The 20527-nt window shown below is 54.1% G+C and overlaps 1 protein-coding gene across 1 annotated transcript; it reads left to right on the forward strand.

Moving 5' to 3' along the window:
• Nucleotides 1-4875: 4875 nt before the first annotated feature.
• On the forward strand, nucleotides 4876-15186 carry KIF18B (kinesin family member 18B). The gene is made up of 16 exons (XM_054592925.1): nucleotides 4876-5188; nucleotides 5870-6027; nucleotides 6361-6465; nucleotides 6651-6761; nucleotides 6840-7037; nucleotides 7176-7352; nucleotides 8013-8087; nucleotides 8258-8358; nucleotides 8781-8931; nucleotides 9283-9367; nucleotides 9458-9500; nucleotides 12350-12564; nucleotides 12773-13319; nucleotides 14210-14299; nucleotides 14784-14866; nucleotides 15080-15186. Exons 1-16 carry the CDS (start codon nucleotides 4876-4878, stop codon nucleotides 15184-15186), a joined length of 2559 nt encoding a protein of 852 aa, XP_054448900.1.
• The last annotated feature ends 5341 nt before the right edge of the window (nucleotides 15187-20527 follow it).

The following is a 20527-nucleotide window of genomic DNA, read 5'->3' on the forward strand; positions in this document are numbered from 1 at the left end:
CAAGTCCTCAGAAATTCTTCTCCAGTGGCTTCTGAAGAGCTGGTCTCGTCTACCTCCCCCTCTGAGGATGAGCAGAGAAAGCTACCCCAAAAACAACTGAATCTTGGCTTCCCAGCCTCAGCTCAGCAGTGAACTAGCCTCTGGGTTTTAATGAGCTGCCCTGGGTTAGAAACAGGACGTGGCTGTGGCTGGCTCAGAACCCTGAAGATCTTATTAAAGAATCATCTCCCCCGTACTTTGGGCTAAAATGCTCTTTCCAACTGAGGATCAAAGCAAACTTGACAAACGTTCTCTCATTAATCTCCCCATCCCCCTGGGGCGGGAGCAGATCTGTAGCTGTTCTCTCTGGCTCTCAAAGCGGGGAGGCTGGTGCACCGAAGTGATGTGGCTGGTTGGAAGACCTCCTGCCAGTCCAATGCCGAGCAGAGAACAGGACCCAGGCATCCCAGCGGCAGCCATGCCAAGTGTCACCCCTACCCCCACCCCATTCCCCCAGTGTGGTTTCAGGAAGAAGGAAAACATCTCATTAGGCAAACAGTCTGCTTCACTGGCCCTCAGGAGGCGGAGAGGAGAGAACTGTAAAGGTTACACACACTCCGCTGCCAGTGCCCTTTTTAATTTCCTGCTTAGAATGTTAGGCTGCTCTGTCGCTCCTCCTCAGCTGAAGCCTTCCCTGTGGGGGAGCTGGGACTGCCATTAAGTCAGCCAATGCAGACCCGGGCTGTGGGGCCCAGCACCCTCTGCCTTCACCCAGAGGGTGCTTGGCCTCACAAGAGCCTCGTTCCCTGGGGATGGGAACGGGAATGTGGGAGACAGGAACTCTTGAGTGTTGAAAATTAGGTACAGTCCATAGATCTGAAAGTGTTCGCAGACTACATTATGCTAGTTATATAAAAGAGATTATAATTATTAAAAAACATAAGGGACTATTACAACAATGGGATCACGAAAGCATAATATATAATATCACTCGCTGGAAGGCAGTGCACGGGCCCGCAGTCAGACTGGGGGCTGCAGCCAGGCTTCATCGCTAGCGTGGGGGTCGCAAGTTGCTTAACCCTCTCTGTCTCAATTTTCTCATTGAAAGATGCGTATGATAATAGTATCTGTCTTTTCTTTCTTTCTTTTTTTTTATTGTTCAAAGACATTTGTCTCCATTTTCCCGCCACCACTTTCCCCTGCCCCACCCACCCTCACCTCCCACCCTCAAATCCACTTTGGCTTTGTCCATGAAGAGTGTCTGTCTTGTGGGATTGCCATGGAAATGAAAGGAGACCATACTCGGGAGGTGCTTCAAACAGTCCCTCACATAATAAGTAAGCAGTTGCAGTCCAGTTGCTGGAACCAGAAAAAAATTATACACATGTAAAAAGATTATTATGGGTTGCCATCTTGTTTGTGTAGGGAGAAATTAAGTTTGGACGTGGGGGACAGGAGTTTCATATCAGCTCCCTTCTACTTCATTCCCAAAAGAAAACAGGAGTTGTTTGCTGGAGTATTAGGTAGAAGGTTTTTTTTGTGTGTGTGTGTGTTTTTGTTTGTTTGTTTTTTTGCTGAATGACCTTGGTCCTGTTAGTGGGCCTTTGTCACTCATCTGTTCGGGTCCCCCAGGAGCAGCCCCTCTTCCTTACCCCTGTGAATGCGTCCCTAGGGTTGGGTTGAACTTTTCCTGCACACCTGTGACTCCTGCATTCCCGAAATTCCATCTCTACCCTTGGTAGGCTGGCTTGAAGGAGAAATGAAAAAAAACAAGGAGAGGTCTGAGGGGACTGCAAGCAGGAATAAGCAAATCAGTGCTGGGAATTATTGCCAGGTCAACGTTAGGGAACCTGCCCCTGCCGCCCTCCGCATTAACACATCAAAGGAGGAACTCGGTGTGATCATCTCAGTGCCCAAAAAGTGGCTGATAAAATTGAATGCCCATCCCTAATGGAGAGTCAAGGGTGAGGAACTAAATATAGAAGAGCTAAAAATAGAAAGTAACTGTCATTATTTGCAAACTATACCATCATTTAATTGAAAAACCTAAGAGAATCAATGACAGCCTATTGGAACTAATAAGGGAGTTCAGGACTGTGGCCAGATACAAGATCTGCATACAGAAATCAGTAGCTTTCCTATATGCGGACAAAAATGAATTAGAAAATGCAATTTTAAAAAGAGCCTATTTGCCCTGGCTGGTGTGGCTCAGTAGACTGTGAGCGCGGACCTGCGAACCAAAAGGTTGCTGGTTCGATTCCCAGTCAGGGCAAATGCCTGGGTTGTGGGCCAGGACCTCATTTGGGGGATATGCAAGAGTCAACCAACCAATCAGTGTGTCTCTTGCACATCGATGTTTCTCTTCCTCTCTTTCTCCCTCCTTTCCCCTCTCTCTAAAAATAAGTAAATAAAACTTTTTTAAAAATAAATAAATAAAAAGAGCCTATTCGCAATATAATAAAGACTATACAATAACTAGTAATAAGCCTATCAAGAAATATACAAAACCCAAGTGAAGAAAACTATAAAATTTTACTAAGGATTATAAAGTTGTGAATAATGGAGAGATACTATGTTCCTAGATGGGAAGACTTGATATTATAAAGATGCCAATTCTCCCAACGTTAACCTATAAATTCAAAATACTCCCAATTAAAATCTTTGCAGGATTTTTCATAGAATTCTGTAAACTGATTCTAAAGTCATATGCCAGATAAGATGCCCAAGAATAGTCATGAAAAAGAAAAATGAGGTGAAATATTATCGAATCACAGTAATTACAACAGCGAGTTACTGGAAAAGGAATAAGCACATCAGCAGAACAGAATGGAGAGTCTAAAAACAAATTCATGTTTATGGGAGAATTTAAAGGTTTTATTTATTTATTTTTAGAGAGAGAAGAGAGGGAGAGTGAGGGAGAGAAACACCGATACACGAGAGAAACATCAACCTGTTGTCTCTCACACGCCTCCAACTGAGGACCTGGCCCCCAACATGGTGACCCAGGCATGTGCCCTGACTGGGGACCAAACCGGCGACCTTTAGGTTTGCAAGACGACACCCAACCCAGTGAGCCACACCAGTCAGGGCACAGGAGAATTTAATTATGTTAAATGTGGCATTTGAAATTGGAGAAAGAATACTCTATTTAATAAATGATCTTGAGATGATTGCTTACCATTTGGAAAGAAATTTAAAAACCTCACACCATTAACAATAAAATAAATTCTACCTGTATAAAGACCTAAACTTAAAAAAGAACAAGTATTAGACAAAAATATATAAGTGTTTACTACCTTGGGGAAGGAATGTCTTCTTAAATATGACATAAAAGCCATAAAAGAGAATCTGACACCTTTGACCATTTAAAAATTAAAAACTTCAGTACAGTCAAGGTAGTATTTTTTTCTAAGAATGCATGGTTGGTTTAATACCAGGAATAATATCAAATAATTAACCATATCAACAAAATAAAGGAGAAGAAACACATGTCAGGAGATGCTGAAAGAGCATTAAGTAAAACTTTAGACCTTCCTAATAACAACTCTAAGTAAAAGAAAAATAGAAGAGATGAATAATGAGATAATGACTATATATCCAAAACTAGTTTCTCAATAGTGTAGCACTAAAGCCATTTCCTTTAAAATCAAGAACAAGACAGGGATGCCCATTGTCATCATTCTTAATCAGACTTGCAGAAGTTCTAGGGCTTGCAATAGACAAGAAATAAAATATATGGTATAAATATAGAAAAAAAAGTAAAAAATTATTTTTCTTTTCTGATATATAATTGCATACTCAGAAAACCCAATAAGCCCTAATTAAAAAAAGAACAAAAAAAAGACTATTGGAGTTAATAAGAGAGTTTGAGGGTGGTAGTCATCAGGCACATATATAAAAATTAATCGTATTTCTCCGCCTGCAATTACCACCTGGAAATGGAGATGGGGAAGTTGTTGCATTCATAAGAGTGATTAAGTCTATAAAGTACTTGGGAATTATATTAAAAGAGCAATTACAGAACCTATCTGAAGAGAAAAAAACTATAAAATCTTATTGAGGGACATAAAAAAATCTGAACAAATAAAAAGGCAATAGCCATGTTTTTGCATGAAGAGGTTTAATATAAAATAAATATGTAAATGTAATACAATTCCAATTATAATTCCAGTAAGGTTTTTGTGGGGGATGGGGGAATGTTCTGGATTGGGAATGGAATTGATAAAAATTGTCTTAGTGTCAAATAGAACAATAAGTGTCTGAGAATAACCAACAAAATCATGAAAAAGAAAGACTAGCAGGGCTGGGGTCTTGCCTTACTAGACAAAAAGCATACGGTAAGGAATGAACGGAAAGAGTATGGTGTTAGCGCAGGAGTAGACAGATTAGTGGAACATAACAGAAAGCCCAGTAGTAGGCCTCTGGGGAAAAAAAAAAAAAAAAGAATAGTCATTTGGCCCTGGCTGGTGCGGCTCAGTGGATTGAGCACCGGCCTGCGAACCGAAGGGTCACCATTTTGATTCCCAGCGTAGGACACATGCCTCGGTTGCAGGCCAGGTCCTCAGCAGGGGGTGCACGAAATACAACTGCATATTGATGTTTCTCTCCCTCTCTTTCTCCCTCCTTTCCCCTCTCTAAAAATCACTAAATAAAATCTTTTAAAGAAGTAGTCATTTGGACATGACAAATGTGGTATTTCAAGCGAGAAAGAGATATTTATTGATCATTGGTGTTGGCACCAATATACTTATTCTCTCGAGGCATGGAACAGAGAACAGCTGTTGGGGTGCGGGTGGGAGGAGGCCTTGAATGCCAGGCTGAGGGGGCCCCTGGGCAATCCTGGGGTCAGATTAGTCCCCATTTCCGCTCTGTCTCTGCCCAGGTGTTGCCATGGTGATGGCGGTGGAGGACAGCAAGGTGCGGGTTGTGGTCCGGGTGCGGCCGCCCACCCCACGGGAGCTGGAGAGCCAGCGGCGGCCTGTGATTCAGGTGGTGGACGAGCGCGTGCTGGTGTTTGACCCTGAGGAGCCCGATGGGGGCTTCCTTGGCCTGAAATGGGGCGGCATCCACGAGGGCCCCAAGAAGAAGGGCAAAGACCTGACGTTTGTCTTTGACCGGGTCTTTGGCGAGCTGGCCACCCAACAGGACGTGTTCCAGCACACCACCCATAGCATCCTGGACAGCTTCCTCCAGGGCTACAACTGCTCAGGTGAGAATCTGGACAATGAGGAGGAAGGCTCTGGTTGGTGGCCACCCTGCCTCCCTGCTTCTTGCGCTTTTACGTGTCTTCTGACAGGTGCCCACCTTCCGCTCTGCTGGGCACTTGCTGAGGAGGCTCCGGCCCTTGCATTCCCTGCGGGTCCCCCTTCACTCTTCTCCTGTGTGGGAGGCACTCTCCTGGGCCCTGGGATATGGCAGCAGATCAGACAGACATGGTTTCTGTCCCCTTGAAACTCACAGCCTGGCAGGGGGGGCGGGGAAGGAAGGCACTAGTCAAAATCACACACACAAGTGTGTGCTTATTATAAACCGAGGTCAGTGATACGAGGGAAAGAGCCAGGGGCCGTCAACAGAGGGAGCTACCCAGGCTGGAGAAGGCGCCCCTGGGGAAGGGAGGTGCCCCACCCACCACGGAGACCCCTGTGCCCGCGAACCCGCAGACCTGCAGGAAAGCCAGTGGCACATCGACCGGGAGAACTGAAGCCGCATTGCAGATGTGGGGGGTGTGAGCGGGCGGGGGCAGTGGGACTGTGCAGATGGAAGGCACAGGAAGGGGCCTGGGGAGAGGAGGGTGAGCGGGGCAGTGGCGGGGGGCAAGTGCACAGGGGGAGCCGCCAGAGGAGGGGGCCTGACCCCGCCCCCACCCGACTCCCCACTCTGTCCTCTGCAGTGTTTGCCTATGGGGCCACGGGGGCAGGAAAGACGCACACCATGCTGGGAAGAGAGGGTGACCCCGGCATCATGTATCTGACCACCATGGAGCTGTACAGGCGGCTGGAGGCCTGCCAGGAGGAGAAGCGATTTGAGGTGCTCATCAGCTACCAGGAGGTAGGGCTGTCACGCCTGTGACCGCGCAGCCCCATCCCTCATCCTCACGACCACCCCCGAAGGGAGCAGCGTGGAGTAGGGAGCAGGGGAGAAGGCGGGAGGAAGCGGGCAGATGGGGGCCCAGTCAGAGCCCAGGGGGCAAAAACAGCTCAGGTAGAGGCTGCATGTGAACTAAATCGGCTCTTGTCACTTAACATCATCCTCAAAGTGCCACTCATGTGGTGGTGTCTGGTCATGTTTCCTGCCCAGCAGCTGAGCCCTCCCAGCCCCAGGGGAGAGGTTTCTTGATGGGCTCTGTCCCTCAGAGCCCTCCCTCGCTCCCCTTCTCCTCAGGTGTACAATGAGCAGATCCACGACCTCCTGGAGCCCAAGGGACCCCTTGCCATCCGCGAGGACCCCGACAAGGGGGTGGTCGTACAAGGACTTTCCTTCCACCAGGTGTGTGGCTGGGCGCGGGTGCACGAGCCGTCTCATTGGCCCTCCAGGGTTTCCGCACCTGGTGGTTTGGGGATGCCCCGTATCCCATGGCAACGCTGGGGACGTGGGTTCTGAAGAGAGCCCTGCCGTTGGGGAATGTCCTGGCGGGGGAAACCACAGGTCCCTCCTGGCCATCTCCTCTGCAGCCAACCTCAGCTGAGCAGCTGCTGGAGATGCTGACCAGGGGGAACCGCAACCGCACGCAGCACCCCACAGATGCCAACGCTACGTCCTCCCGCTCCCATGCCATCTTCCAGGTGAGGGGGTCAGGGGTTGGAGCCTAAAGATGGGGCCCCTGAAGCCCAGTGCTGGCTCACCCCGCCCTCTGCTCGCAGATCTTCGTGAAGCAGCAGGACCGGGTCCCAGGTCTGACCCAGGCCCTTCGGGTGGCCAAGATGAGCCTGATTGACCTGGCTGGCTCGGAGCGGGCATCCAGCACCCACGCCAAGGGGGAGCGGCTGCGGGAGGGCGCCAACATCAACCGCTCTCTGCTGGCCCTCATCAACGTCCTCAACGCCCTGGCTGACGCGAAGGTAAAGCCCCACGGGGCGGCCACGGAGTGCCCGAAGCTAAGGGTGCCTCCTCTCAGCCCTGGGCCAGAGGCTGCCGGGTTCCAGCATGGGCCTGTCTAGTCCAGCCGCCTCACCCCAGGCCTGCTCGCTGCCCCCCAGGGTCGCAAGTCTCATGTGCCTTACCGGGACAGCAAACTGACCCGCCTGCTCAAGGACTCCATCGGGGGCAACTGCCGCACGGTGATGATCGCTGCCGTCAGCCCCTCCAGCCTGACGTATGAGGACACTTACAACACCCTCAAGTACGCCGACCGGGCCAAGGAGATCAGACTCGCGGTGTGTGCCCGCGGGTGTGGGGGAGCCCCAGGCTGGGGGGAGGGTCAATACCCACGCACTTTCTCCAGTGCGTGGGGCACGTATTCCCACAAGGCAGAGGGAAGCTATTCCCTAGCCTCTGTCTTCAGGGAAACTGTGGTAGAAGGGACGCAGTGCCTGTCCTTGGGAAGGCTGCAGATCGGGAGAGGCAGGATGGCCTCCAAGACTTGGAAAAAGAGTAAAACACAGCGTTGGATCACTGGGGCAGAGTCATCTCAGGAGGGAGGCAGCAGGAGGGGGTGGCCGAGGGATCTTTGTGAGCGATCACTTTCAGGCTTGCTTTTAGCAGCAAAACAGCACCGCACCAGCATGTAACACAGATGAGAGCAGAGCCGCTCTGGTTTCCGCTGCCTCCTCCAGGGAGGCCTGGCTCTCCTGCAGCTGCTGCTGGACAGCCCCTGGCCCAGCGGGAGTGCATTAGTCAGGCAGTCAGGGGCCTCGGGTTCAAAGGCAGCCTCTGCTGTGGGCGCAGGCAAGCCCCAGAGCTTCCCAGGTCCATTTCCCCAGTCGTGGGCGTGAGTCGCAGGAATACGTGCGAGGTGCCTAGTGCAATGCCTTTTGAAGGGGTTGCTTAAGCTACTTTGAGTGAACAGACATCTCTCCCCTGTGTTCCCATCTCAGCTGAAGAGCAATGTGGTCAGCCTGGACTGCCACATCAGCCAGTACGCCACCATCTGCCAGCAGCTCCAGGCTGAGGTGAGGAGCCCACCTGGGGAGCGTGGCTGGGAGGCAGGGCACCCCGGCTTGGGGGGGTGGGGCAGGAGAGCAAGCGACAGGTGCGGCCAGGGGTCTGTGCCTGGGGATGGGGCAGCCCCCACCTCCTCTGCTCACCTGGGGCTCTGGAGAACTGGCTGTTTCGGTTCCAGGTGGCCACCCTGAAGGAGAAGCTCCGAGCATATGAGGCGGGAGCCCAGGCCCCACAAGAGGACCTTCCACAGCCCCCCAAATCGGTCCCTCCACAACAACTGTGAGTCCTGTGGCCCGTACCTACCCCACCCTCCAGCTTGGCAGAGAAAGACCCCTTTCTCCAGCTTCTCTTCTGACACCTAAGGTTAGGGGTTCCCACCCTGTGCCCAGCACAGTGATTGGCACTTAGAATACTCTGTGTCGAGTGAGCAAATGACACCCCAGCCCATATAAGGATCATCTGCTATTCAAAAGAAGGTGCGGTTAAGAGATGGGTGTCATTGTGTCCTAAACTAGAAAATTTCTGACTCCTTCTCCCTCCCCTCACCTCCAGCTACTGCCTACCTGTTACCCAAGCATCCATTCTTATGGGCTCTGTCCCACCGGCCCTCTCCTTGCTTCCGCCACCTACTTCCCGCCCCTAAAGCTCCTCATTTCCCCCCTTAGCGTTTCCAACTCCCCCCCACCATCCCTCCTTCCCAGCCAGCCCTGCACCCCGGAGCTCCACCCACGGCCTGCGGTCCTTCCAGCAGAGAGCCTCGGGGCAGAGGCCCAGGTCAGGAGAGCCATGGAAGGGAACTCTTTGGACCAGGAGCAGCCCCCAGAGGACAAGGACAAAGGCCCGGCCCTGGAGGTAGGACTTAGAGCTGGTGGAAGAAGAAATGTCCTTCCCAACTCTTGGAGTCCCTTCAGTCCCAGGTTTTCTAGCTGGATGTCATATTTTAGTCATTAGGAGGCTTTCAGATCCTGTGCAGGAAGGAGAACTATTCTGTCAGATCCTGAGTGTCTGGGAATGAGGGGCGTGCGTTACCAGCAGGGGAGCGGGGAGGGAGGATGGGGACTGGAGGAAGGAAGCCCCTACAAAGGCCTGGCCACTCCGGGAGCTGTCACTCCCACACTTGGAGGAGGGAAATGTTTTAGCGGCTGCTTACACAGGGAGGCAGGTTTTCCTGGGCCCTCTACCTGTGATGTTCTTCCTTTTTAGCTTCCAATCCAGGTGCCAGAACAGAGCCTCCGACAGTCACTGCCGGAGTCCCCTGGCCTGATCCTGGAGCCCAAGCATGTCGCAGGCCACCTCTCACCACAGAACCTGGAAAGGGACCATCCTAAGCCACTGCTGGAGTCCCCTGGCCTGATCCTGGAGCCCAAGCATGTCGCAGGCCACCTCTCACCACAGAACCTGGAAAGGGACCATTCTAAGCAGTAGGTGTCTTACTAGTCTCTGGGGTCCAAGGATGAGGTGATGGATTCCAGCTTCCTGGGGTAGGAGTTCATGCCAAGTCACAGAAGCTCTGGTTCTGCTCTAGCTAAGGGTCAAGTCTTTTTCACCACTGTCCACTATCTCGTTATCTGCTTTTTCTTTTTTAATCCTCATCTGAGGATGGATGGATAAATATATATAAATATAAATATATATATATATATTTTTAGAGAGAGGGGAAGGAAGAGAGAGAGAGAAACACTGATGTGGGAGAGAAGCATTGATCGGTTGCCTTCTGTACGTGCCCTGACTGGGGATTGAACCTGAACCCTTCTGGTGTATGGGACAATGCTCCAACCAACTGAGCCACCTGGCCAGGGCTGTTATCTGCTTTTAACAACTTGATATTATCACCTACTCTATGTATTTATCATCTCTCTCTGTATTCCACCACATAGCTGGCAGCCCCACAGAAGGGAAGCAAAACACCAAATTCCATCGAGGTAGCTGGCAAGCACTGAGTTAGGGTAGGGCCACCTGGGCTAGTCCTTTATTTTCTAGTCTGAGGGCCAAGCTGCTCATCCTCAGCAAGGAGGGAGCAGCCACGGGAAGTCAGGTGGCAGGCTGAGGAAGGGACAAACTTCCCGAGCCAGGGGTTTACCATGTCTTCATCAACAGATTGGCAGTAGCAGTTTCTTCTCAGAAGTAAATACAAACCACCACGCACAGCCAGAGAGAAATAGATTTTGGACCATTCTTTCTGTGCTTTATGGAGAGGTGCCGCTAATATTTTTTTCCTGTGGTCCCCAGAATATAAATCCCCTGCCACTTAGCTCTGGGCTGCTGACCTCACCCCACCCTCTCCAGCATGCTTCACACCAGGCAGTGTATTTAAAGCTACAGGACAGAAGGGCCTGTTTAATTTTGTTTCTTGTTGGGGAGTGTCTGGTCCCAACTCAGCAAAAATCCTGCAGCCTGAATAATCAGCAGCTTATTATTTGTCTCCTGCGGCCGATCCCTGGGGCGCAGCTGTGGCAGTGATGCACGGGCAGGATGTCCCCCTGGAGCCCAGGGAACAACCACAGGCTCCCACGTGTGACTTAAGGTCTCTCTGCCTGGTGTCCTCCGTTGCAAGGCGAAAGGATGCCAGGGTTCTCGTTTCTGCTGTGCGTCTCATTTTGTGGCCTCTGACAAGCTGCTTCCGCCTTGGCTATGATCTGGGGATCACAGCCCGACTTACTCTCCCTACTTCTTTTGAGCTGAAGTACTAATCAAATGTGACAGAAAACCCTAAGTATTAGGGGTCACAGAACATTCTAGATCATCTCCATACTCAGAAACACCCTAGCAACCAGATAATTGAAAGTAATTTCTCTTTGGCTTCAGACTTCGGAATCTGAGACCACCAGGGTACTGAGTCAATCTTAGATTTTCCAGTTCACTGGTTATCAGAATTTTTTTTTAATTTTATTTTTTTATTTTTGCTGCAAAGTCCATTTCTTCAAATGAACTTAGGCTGAAGTCTAATGTAGAGAACAGATAACGCAGAGCTTCTCCATTTAAAATGTCCTCGGATGGGTTTCTTCAAACCTAATTTCAAAATCCCCGATACGGACTGCGTCTCCACCTGTCAGACGGGTACAGAGGCGCTTGCCCGGGGCCACAGGGCTGCAGCGAGCGGTGGGGCCAGAGCCGGTCATCTGGCTTCCAGGCCGATGCATTTATCCTCAACGCCCGCTGTCCCTAGTAGTCTAATCTTTATGTGTGTGGCTCAGGCAGACATAGAATGAGTTTCTGCTGTGTCCTTTTTTATTTATATCCTGTCTTCTTTGGAAAAGGCCTGGAGGCTGCTTTAGAAAATGAGCTTGGGTTCCCTGTGCACACAGTGAGGGCGGAGGAGGGGGCTCAGGGGCATCTGGGCGGGTAGTAGATTAGGCTACCTGAGGATAAATTACTGGCCGTGAATAATCCCCACTGAGATAATTGTGTTTTTTCCTTTATCGTAGGTGTGCCTGACAGAAAGGAAATTTGCTTTATTAGAATCTAAATTTACAACATCAATAATCGCATTACCCTCATAATTTCCCTTAAATAGCCCCTCAGTGCCTGTGAAGTGTGCACTGATTCACACACGCTCTTTCAGGGTCCCAGCCATTAAATAGAAAGCGCACACTGAAGGCATTTTTGAGGGTCCTCTCAGAACCAAGGTCACACTGCCCACCTTATTTAATCTCCTCTTGTCCTAACCAGGTAGATGGCATAATTTCTATTTTACAGAAGACAATAGTTAGCTAACCTTACAGGGCTCACTGTGTGCCAGGTACTCTTTAAACACTCTCTGTATAAAATAACTCATTTCGCCTTCCCAGCAACCTGACGCGGTGGGTGCACTCGCTTCCCCATTGAAAGGGTGGGGAGGCTGAGGACACACAGCGATCCAAGCTCAGCAGCTGAGAAGTGTCGGGACAGGCATTTGAGCCGGTAGCCTGGCCAAGCTTGGCTCGAGCCCGGCTCTCCCCTGCTGCCTTTCATTGCCAAGATCACGGCACTCATAGGTGGCAGAGCTGAGCGGGAAGTCAGACCTTCCAAGTCCGAGGCCACTGGGCACCCTTTCCCTACTTCCCCGGTCACTGCCTTTGTAGGGAGGCATGTTTACCAGGTAAAGCCTCCCACCATGGCCTGTGACCATCCCTGCCAACCATAGTCTTCAGCGAGGGTGCAGCAGAGCAGGAGCCATGGCTGGGAGGGCAGGAGGCCAGCCCACATGGGCTCCTAACCACGCCCAGGGCGTGGCAGAGAGGACCCTGGCCGGCAGGTCTGAGTAGGCCCAATCACCTCCCCTCTGTTCCAGGCTGGCGCTGAAGGTGCTGTGTCTGGCACAGCGGCAGTACTCTCTGCTCCAAGCAGCCAACCTCCTGACCCCCGACATGATTGCAGAGTTTGAGACCCTACAGCAGCTGGTGCAAGAGGGAAGAGCTGGGCCTGGAACAGAGGCCTCAGGGGCTTCTGGCCCAGCCAGGGGGGCACCTCTGGCTCAGGTGCTGTGTTCAGAATCAGGTGAGTCTCGTCCCTGCCCTGCCTCTGCCTAATGGTGCCAACTCCAAAGCCCAGCCAGTGCCGGGGGTTAGCTGGGGCCCCAGGTGCCGGAACAGGACCCCAGGATCATGGGGCGCACAGAGAGGCCCCAGGAGTCACGACAGAACTGAGGGGTTAGGGACTCCCGCGTGTCTCTCGTGGCTCTCTCCCCAAATTCTAGAAACTTTCCTTTCTTCAGCTCAGTCCCTGATCCCTTCTCAATACCCAGAGCCTCCGGGATACTCTGGCCCTGTGACGCGGACCATGGCAAGGCGACGGAGCGGCCTCATGCACAGCCTGGGGATCTCCCCGGGGCCTGACTGCGCCTCAGCCCAGGCATCTCTGCAGCCCAAGAAGAAAAGGAGGAGACTGAGCCCCTCAGAGGAAGATGGTCCCCCAGCCCCAAAGCCGGGGACCAAGCGCCAGCGCCAGTCCTTCCTGCCCTGCTTGAGAAGGGGGTCCCTGCCTGAGGCTCAGCCTTCAGTCGGACCCACCACCCCCAAAGCGGGGAGGGTCTCTTCTCCCTGCCACTCCCCTCGCTTCTGCCCGGCCACAGTCATCAAAAGCCGGGTGCCTCTGGGCTCTTTGGCTCTGCAGAACTGCTCCACCCCTCTGTCCCTGCCTGCTCGGGACCTCAACGCCACCTTTGATCTCTCCGAGGAGCCCCCCTCAAAGCTGGGTTTCCGCGAATGCACTGGCTGGGAAAACGCGCCCCACAACACTCTGGATCAGCCCTTCCTCCCCAGGTGGGTGCCCCTTCCTGCCTTCCCCCGCTCCCAGCAAGGAGCTGGAGGCCAGCGAGGGACAGTGGCGCCACCTGGAGCTCTTGGGACCTAGGCATTAGCTGTCTCTTTCCTTTCGGCCTGATCGGTCACTCCCCAGACCCAGTTGCTACTCCCAGGGGCCCTGCCTTGTCTTTCTGCTTCAAAGCCACCAGCAGTGCTGGTTTGTGGCACGCCCACGAGTAGCTACAAATGGGAGCCCCACCTGGGGAAGGTCAGCAGGAATTCAAGAGGACAGCCCCGCCCCCCCTCCCTGTCCCTCTGCATCGTTTGGGTCCTTTGCCCTGATTAAGGTTCTGTGTCTGCCACTGCCGCCCCCAGAGCTTACCCTCTAATCTAGCATCCGGAATGGGAAGGGGATCCTCAGAAAACTCGATTCAGCATTTTTCAGTGAGAAGAGAAAGCTCTTACCCCACCCTCCACCCACATGTCAGGCCAGGGGAGCAGCAACCATCTCAGGACAGCCCAAGGCCAGGAACAAGTGGCAGACCGACCTGGACTTGTGAGGCCAAGGGCAGCAGTCTGCCCCCCACACCCCGCTTCCCCCGTAGCCCAAACCATCTCTCAGTAACAAGCTCCAAGCGGGCAGGTGGAAGGGTGAAATTCTTTGAACTCCAGTTCCCTGGACATACCAGAAACTGACACCTGGATGTTCTCCCAGAACAGGCCATCACTCAGCTGTCAGCTCAGGCCAAGTGAGGCAGGGAGAAGAATCACCTCTTAGTAGGAAGGAACCTCAGAGGCCATCCTGTCTAACCTCCCACCCCACAAGCCAGAGCTGGAGGGAGGGGGCGCTGGCACCCACTTCTGGTTCCCTCTTAATTGGCCTCCCTCCATCTTTCTCCCTCCCCCAGTGGACCCGCGGCCCTGTTCACCGTGAAGGGCCCCAAGGCAGCCTCGTCCTTCCCTGAGACCTCAGCCTGCAAGAAGAGGCATGTGGTGAGGTGAGGTTGGGGAGCCATGCGGGGCGGGAAGCTTTCACCAGGGCAGTGGACGCCCGGGCCCACCGCAGGCCCCATGTATCTCTGGGGGATAGAGCAGTGGTTTCCGTGGAGCCAGTAGTGGGAGTCCTGTGAGCGAGGCCAGCGTCCGGTGGTCTGACTGAGGCTCCCTTGCTGGTACCGGATTACTCTAGAGGTGAAGGGCATCTCTGTTCTTTGGTTAAAGGCCAAAAGCCCCTTCTTCATGAGGGAGACAGTCAGTGTTCAAATGGTTAGTCCAGGGAATGGGCTACCCACCCCCTCACCCCTTCTTCCCTCCCAAACCCCATGGAGCTCCCTGCCCCCACCTCTCCCACCCTCAGATCTAGCCTTGGAAGGACTTGTTGGTGCTCAAGGCCTGGTGTCTATGTCCGCCCACCATGCCCACCTGTATGTAGTCCAGGGGTGCGGCTGTGACCTTTCTACCTCCCCTCCTTCCTCTCCTCAGCTCCTCAGTCTCCCGCCGCAGCCGCATTGCCCGCCTCCCCAGCAGCACCTTGAAGAGGCCGGCTGAGTCCCTTGCAACCCCAGGTGACTGGGAACAGGGATGGTCTGGGCCACCAAGACAGATGAAAAAGGAAGTAGGAAGGGACAGGGCGGGCTGAGGCCCAAGGGCCCAAGGGTGCTCCCAGGCATCTCGGGGACCCTGATGAGAGAGGCGGGAGATGGAGGAGAACCGTGGGACACAGCCTTACTTTCCTCCTTCCTCCCTGCTCCCCACAGCCCCCTCCAGCTGGCCTGCAGAGCTCCCCTTCAGTGCCCACTGCCCTGGCAGCCTGCGGAGCCAGAGGGAACAGATCAGGGTCAGGGGAGTGCTGTCAGCTGGGAACTGCGTAGCCAAGGTGTCCTGACCACCGGCCCCTCCAGGATCCTGGAGCCACCGACACCCGGAGCCCCGGCCTGCCTTCCTCTGCTTGGAGCGATCAATGCCAACACCCTCTTCCTTTATTAACACCTCTCTCCCAGGCACTCACTCTGCTACTCGCCCTCTTTATTAATCTCTTGTTACACTCAGCTTCTCAGCATGTATATATGCATTTGAGAGTGTTAATGTGTTGCTATTTTAAAGGGTGCTGCCATCCATCGTCCCCCCTGGCTTATGACACCCTCCCTGCAGGCGGGCGGCTGGGGGGCTTCGTTCCCTTCCCCCAGGCTAGGAAAGGGTGCTGCATGGCACACTCATGGTAGTGGAGGAGGGATGAGGATGAGGAGGGGGCCAGGTGGGGGGCCCCAGCTTGGCTCTCCCTGGTTTTCGAGGCAGGGACATCTTCAGCCCCATCCCCCCTGCCTGGAGCAGAAGCTACAGTCCTGGTGACGATGCAGACGATGGTGTCTCGATTTCAAGTGGGGACGGCTCCTCTGTTTCTACCCTATTGTCAACAGGCCTCGCACTCAGTGTAAAAAAAAGTGTGAAGAAAAAAGGGAAGTTCAGCCTTAATACTAGCACCTAGATATAAAAGCTGTGACTACTTGGGTGTATATCCTCTGATCCTTTATCTCTGCATATATACATGTAGATATAGATATATATTTTTATTACAATAATTGATCTACCATCTCTATCCTTGGTGTCTGTTTCTCTCTTTGCACCCAAGTGGGATGGCTATACACCTTCTCTTTCTCACCTTCACACTCTTTAAGACCTCAAGACACTTTGGAGAATAGGAAACATTTCCCCGTGTCTCCCCTGCAGCCTCAGGTCTGCTGCTGAGCAGGCGAAGGAACAGTTGCACCTGGAAGCATGGCCTGGCCGCCTGCGGTGCGGGCGGGCATTGCTAGGAGCCCTGCCAGCCCTGGGGGTTGGGGTAAGTGGTCCCCAGCTCTTAGGTGAGGCTCCAGGCGAAGCCCCAACAGGCTTGAACCCAGGGCAACCTTCCTCCCACTTTCCCCCCAAAGCCCCACTTCCTGCCTCCATTGTTGGCTGTCCTTTTTGCTCATTTGGACTGTGACAGTTCAACACGAGTTTGCCTCTGTCCAGGGGGCGTGGCTGTCCGCATGAATTAATAGTGTAAACAAAATTACGGAAGTCTATGTTTAACTCACTTCTGAAAACAAACACGCTAAAGGTTTTTAACACGTTGGGAGTGGCGTGTAAATAATGCGGCTCATTTCAGAGGAGCCCTCGCTCTGCTGCAGCAGCGACCTCCCCTTCTGCCCGGTGAGCGAGCCTTTCCCCGCTCAGTTCTGACTCCTCTTTGGAGGAGCAGAGAGGACGCAAAGCAGGGCCCTGAGGTCCTGCCAGCTGCAGGCATCTCCACAAAACTTCGCGATCTTACGAGGCCTAATGAGGAAACAGGCTCCAAAAGTCAAGCAAAACATGTCCAGAGTTAAGACAGCAAGTGGCAGCGTCGGGATTCAAACCGAGGCCTGGTCCTCTGCGTGGCACCGAGCTGCTTCCCTTCAGAAGTGAACAGCATCCTTTCTTGCTGCATGCCTGGGGTTTCCTCCTCTCCAATTAGTCTTAATGAGGTTTTCTCTCCCATGTACCACGATTCCCACAGGAGCAGCCTCAGCTTCGCATCTGCAGCCCCCGGCGGCCTGGTGTGGTGCCGTGACCTTAGGAGGCCTTGCTGAGTGCTGGTTGGATTCAAATCGAGTAACTTCCCATTTCCTGGGGCCTTCACATACATTATCTTATTTGATCCTCGCCATCGCCCCTGCAAGTGCAGAGGCAGCAGGCACAGGGCAAGGCAGCTGGCAACTAGGGCCAGGAGGGCCAGCTCTGCACAAGAGAGTCCATTGCATGAGGCAGGATTCACGTGGGCGGGGGGCAGCCCACACAAGTGGAAGAGGTCAGCCCAGACAAGGATGTTCTGCAGATGGTCAACCACTCAGCAAACATTTGTGGCTCCGCGGTGCAAAATGTGCTCTCGGGTGACCCGTTAAGTGTACAAAGACTCTGCCGATGGAGTTAGGCACGTGTGGCTCCCGCCCTCAATCACAGGAGGTCAGGCTGACAGGCCCCCTGGCCAGAAGGCAGCCTGGCTGGTCCCAGTTCACCGGAAGCTGGCAGGGACTGAGGCGGGCAGTGAGCTGGCAGCTCTCGGCCGACCTCTGGGCGGGGACTAGAGTCTAAGATTGGATTGTTCTTGCAGAAAGAGCCATCTGCAAGACGTGGCAATCGATGGCTCCCCTATCCCTGCGGGTCCGGCCTGCTCTGAGGCCCTTCTCCCTGCTTCACCCTGCCTCTTCTGCCTGGGTGATCTGTGCAGAGCCCCTAACTCCGCTTCGGGGGGGTTAGAAGTACTCTCTTCCCAGGCCCTTCACGGCCACCTCGGGCCCCACAGCTCAGGTGCAGACCCCACTCTAGGGTACAAACTCCTGCCCCCTCAGAGAACCAGGCTCGATGCCAGGAGTGCCAGATGCAGAGGACATGACATGGTCCCTTCGTGCAGAATATCAGAGTAGCACCTATCCCTGTCACCTTAGAGTGACCTGTCATGGGGAGGGGACTGGGCCTTCTCTGGGCCTCCAGTCAGCTTGCCCCCCACGGCGGACCTCATCACCACATGGGAGCCTCCTTAGCAGCCACTAGCTCAGGAGTCCTGCCTCCCAGACCTCTGCCCCTCTGTCCCCAGGAATGTCCCTTTGGCTCTTGGCTAAGTTTGGGGGGGGGGGTCCTGGCTCCCAGACAAAATCGAGTTCATGGCCGCCTTCCCCTTCTCCATGGTCCTTTTGTGGAGAAGGCCCCGGGGTGGGGGGGGGCGGTTAAGATGGGGGTTTTGGGGATAGAAGGACCAGAGTCGCCCCAGGGACCTGGAGACTGGATCTGTTTCCCAGCTCACCCACAGCCCGCCCGCCACCGTTCCCTGGCTCCCCCTGTCCATTTGGAGGACCACTGAATCGGAAATAACAGGCTGCGCGCCAGCCCTGTCCTCCCGCCAGGGACACATCTGGTCCCGCCTCTCACCCTCCCAGAGGGGCGCAGCCAGGCAGGGAGATGGAGGAGAGCGGAGCAGATCTGGGAAAGCAATTAAAAAGCGGGTCTCAGGGTGAGAGGCTGAGAGGTGGGGGGAGGCTGGAGCGGGGCCCTGGCTGGTGGGAGGAGAAGCGGGGAAAGGCAGAGCCCGAGCCTATTAACCCCAACGAAGCAGCCTGGCACCCGTGTCTGTGAAGGTGACTACATGCTGAGGTGGAACAGGAAAGAGGAAGGGGAAGGAAACCGGGGGTTCAGCCAGGAGTACAACCGCAGGAGTTCGGCGCTGCTAACCAGCAGAAGCTGGCAGGCTGGCTGGCTGGCTGGGCACAGGCTGTGGCTGGCAGAGGGGCCTACCTGGCCTGGGGCAGCTGTCCCCCAACTGGAAGGCGATAAGCCCTGGCCTCCAGGGGCAGCCAGCTGGCAGCGAACCATGGGTTCTCCTATCAGGGAGTTCCCACCCGAGGGGAAGGGGTGGCTCCTGTCCTGGCGGTGCCTTAGTCTGCAGGGGGGCCAAACAGACCTTACACTCAGGGTGACCCCAGTCTGGTGAAAGATAGGTCCTGGCATTGGGAAGCCCCCATCCATGGGAGAAGACGTGGGCCCTCTCCCTTAGGAAGCCTCGGGCTGAGGTATGGGAGGGACGCACACCTGAGGGAGACGATGTTCCAAGAATGTCTCAGACCAGATGGAGTTGGGGCCTCTGGTCTTGGGCTGGGGAAGGGCAAGGATGGAGGAGTTGGAGAGGCAAGAAAGCAGGCCCGAAACAGCCTCTACTCTGAGTCCCTCCTGGGCAGTTGGAGATAACTTTCACGTGCCGCCTGGCAAGGCCAAAACCACAAACAACTAGGGGTCTAGGGGCAAATGGTGCGGACACCACCCTCTCCTCACTGGCTGCTGCCCCCTGCGTCCTGTCCACAATGCCAACTAACTGCCTGCAGGACATGGCAGCCTGCACCCCCACCCCCACCCACCGCGGGTCTGGTTCCACTCTGGGCCCACTCCATCACGAATGTGCTAACGCAGAGCTAGGTAAAGCACCGGCAGGTGTTATGAAATGGGAGCTATGATTTGTCAAGCGGCTGCGGCATCCGGCTCGCACTGATTTTATCCTCACAACTACCTTGTGAGTAAGTATGGCTAGTCCTCCTTTTTACAGATGTGGGAAAGGAGGCTCCAGAGAAGGTTCCTGAAGTCAGCCAAGATCATACAGCTATGGAGTGGCCACAGCCTTCCTCTTTCCCTCAGAGGGCATTGCCACAGCAGCCGGAGGCAACCCTGGAAAATAAAGGGGGTGATGCCCCGGGGTGGCACAAATTTGGCTTTGGGGAAGCCTGCCCTTGCCCCAGGACAGCTGGCTCCCTGCCTCTGAACGGCTGCGCCAGACAACAGCCGGCAGAGTCTGGGCAGTTGAGCACTGCCATCTAGTGGCCACAACAGCCCGGCTCCCTTCCTCAGGGACCGGCCAGGGGGTGGACAGACTGAGTGGTGCACAAGGAGTCAGCCAGGGAGACCCCTGGTTTCTTCGTTCCCCGCTCGCTTGCTGCCCACCATGCTGCGCCAGGCACAGGGAGAGGGGTAGGGGCTCAAGCAGAGCCAGCGGGCAGCAGTCTACGGCAGAACGGCCTCTCGAATTAGAGGCTAGCAAACCTGGAAAATGCCAGGCACCTCGTGGATGGGTCGAGGCCAGGTGTGGCGTGGGTCTGTCCTGAGAGGCATTTGGGCCTGTAGGCAGATGGGCATCCTGGCTGATTCTGACGCAGGGGAGGGGGCGCAGGGGGAAGGAGGTCATCCTGTCTCTCTACCGCGGCTTGAAGTGGGGCACGGCCTGGCCGCAGGCCCTGTGGAGGGGCGTCCAAGCATCCCCTCCCCGCGGCCCAGCTCTCTGCTGCCTAGTGAGGAAGCTGGCCTAGGGGTTGGCCTGAGGCTCCAGATGCTGAGGCCCACGGGTTAGGGCGGCGGCAGAGGAAGCGCCGCGCAGACGGGGCCTGAACTTGGCCAGGAGGACGCACAGCCGTGGAGGCGGAGGGCTCGGTCCGCCCGGGGCGAAAGCGCATCATGGTGAAATCTAGAACAGAGAGGGAGAGGACATAATTATTAACAGTAGGGCTTGATTAAATCAATGCACACAGAGGAAAACCATGTAGCTGTTAAAATGATGATGTAGACAAATATTTATTGATATGGAAAGATGTTCATAACATATTGTTGAGTAAAAAAAGCAAATTACAAAATAATTTGTACAGCATGAGCTCAATTGTGAAAACATGAATTTA

The sequence above is a fragment of the Pteronotus mesoamericanus genome, unplaced genomic scaffold (assembly GCF_021234165.1).
Source record: "Pteronotus mesoamericanus isolate MK-2021 breed Mesoamerican mustached bat unplaced genomic scaffold, CSHL_Meso_final scaffold_408, whole genome shotgun sequence".
NCBI lineage: Eukaryota > Metazoa > Chordata > Mammalia > Chiroptera > Mormoopidae > Pteronotus > Pteronotus mesoamericanus.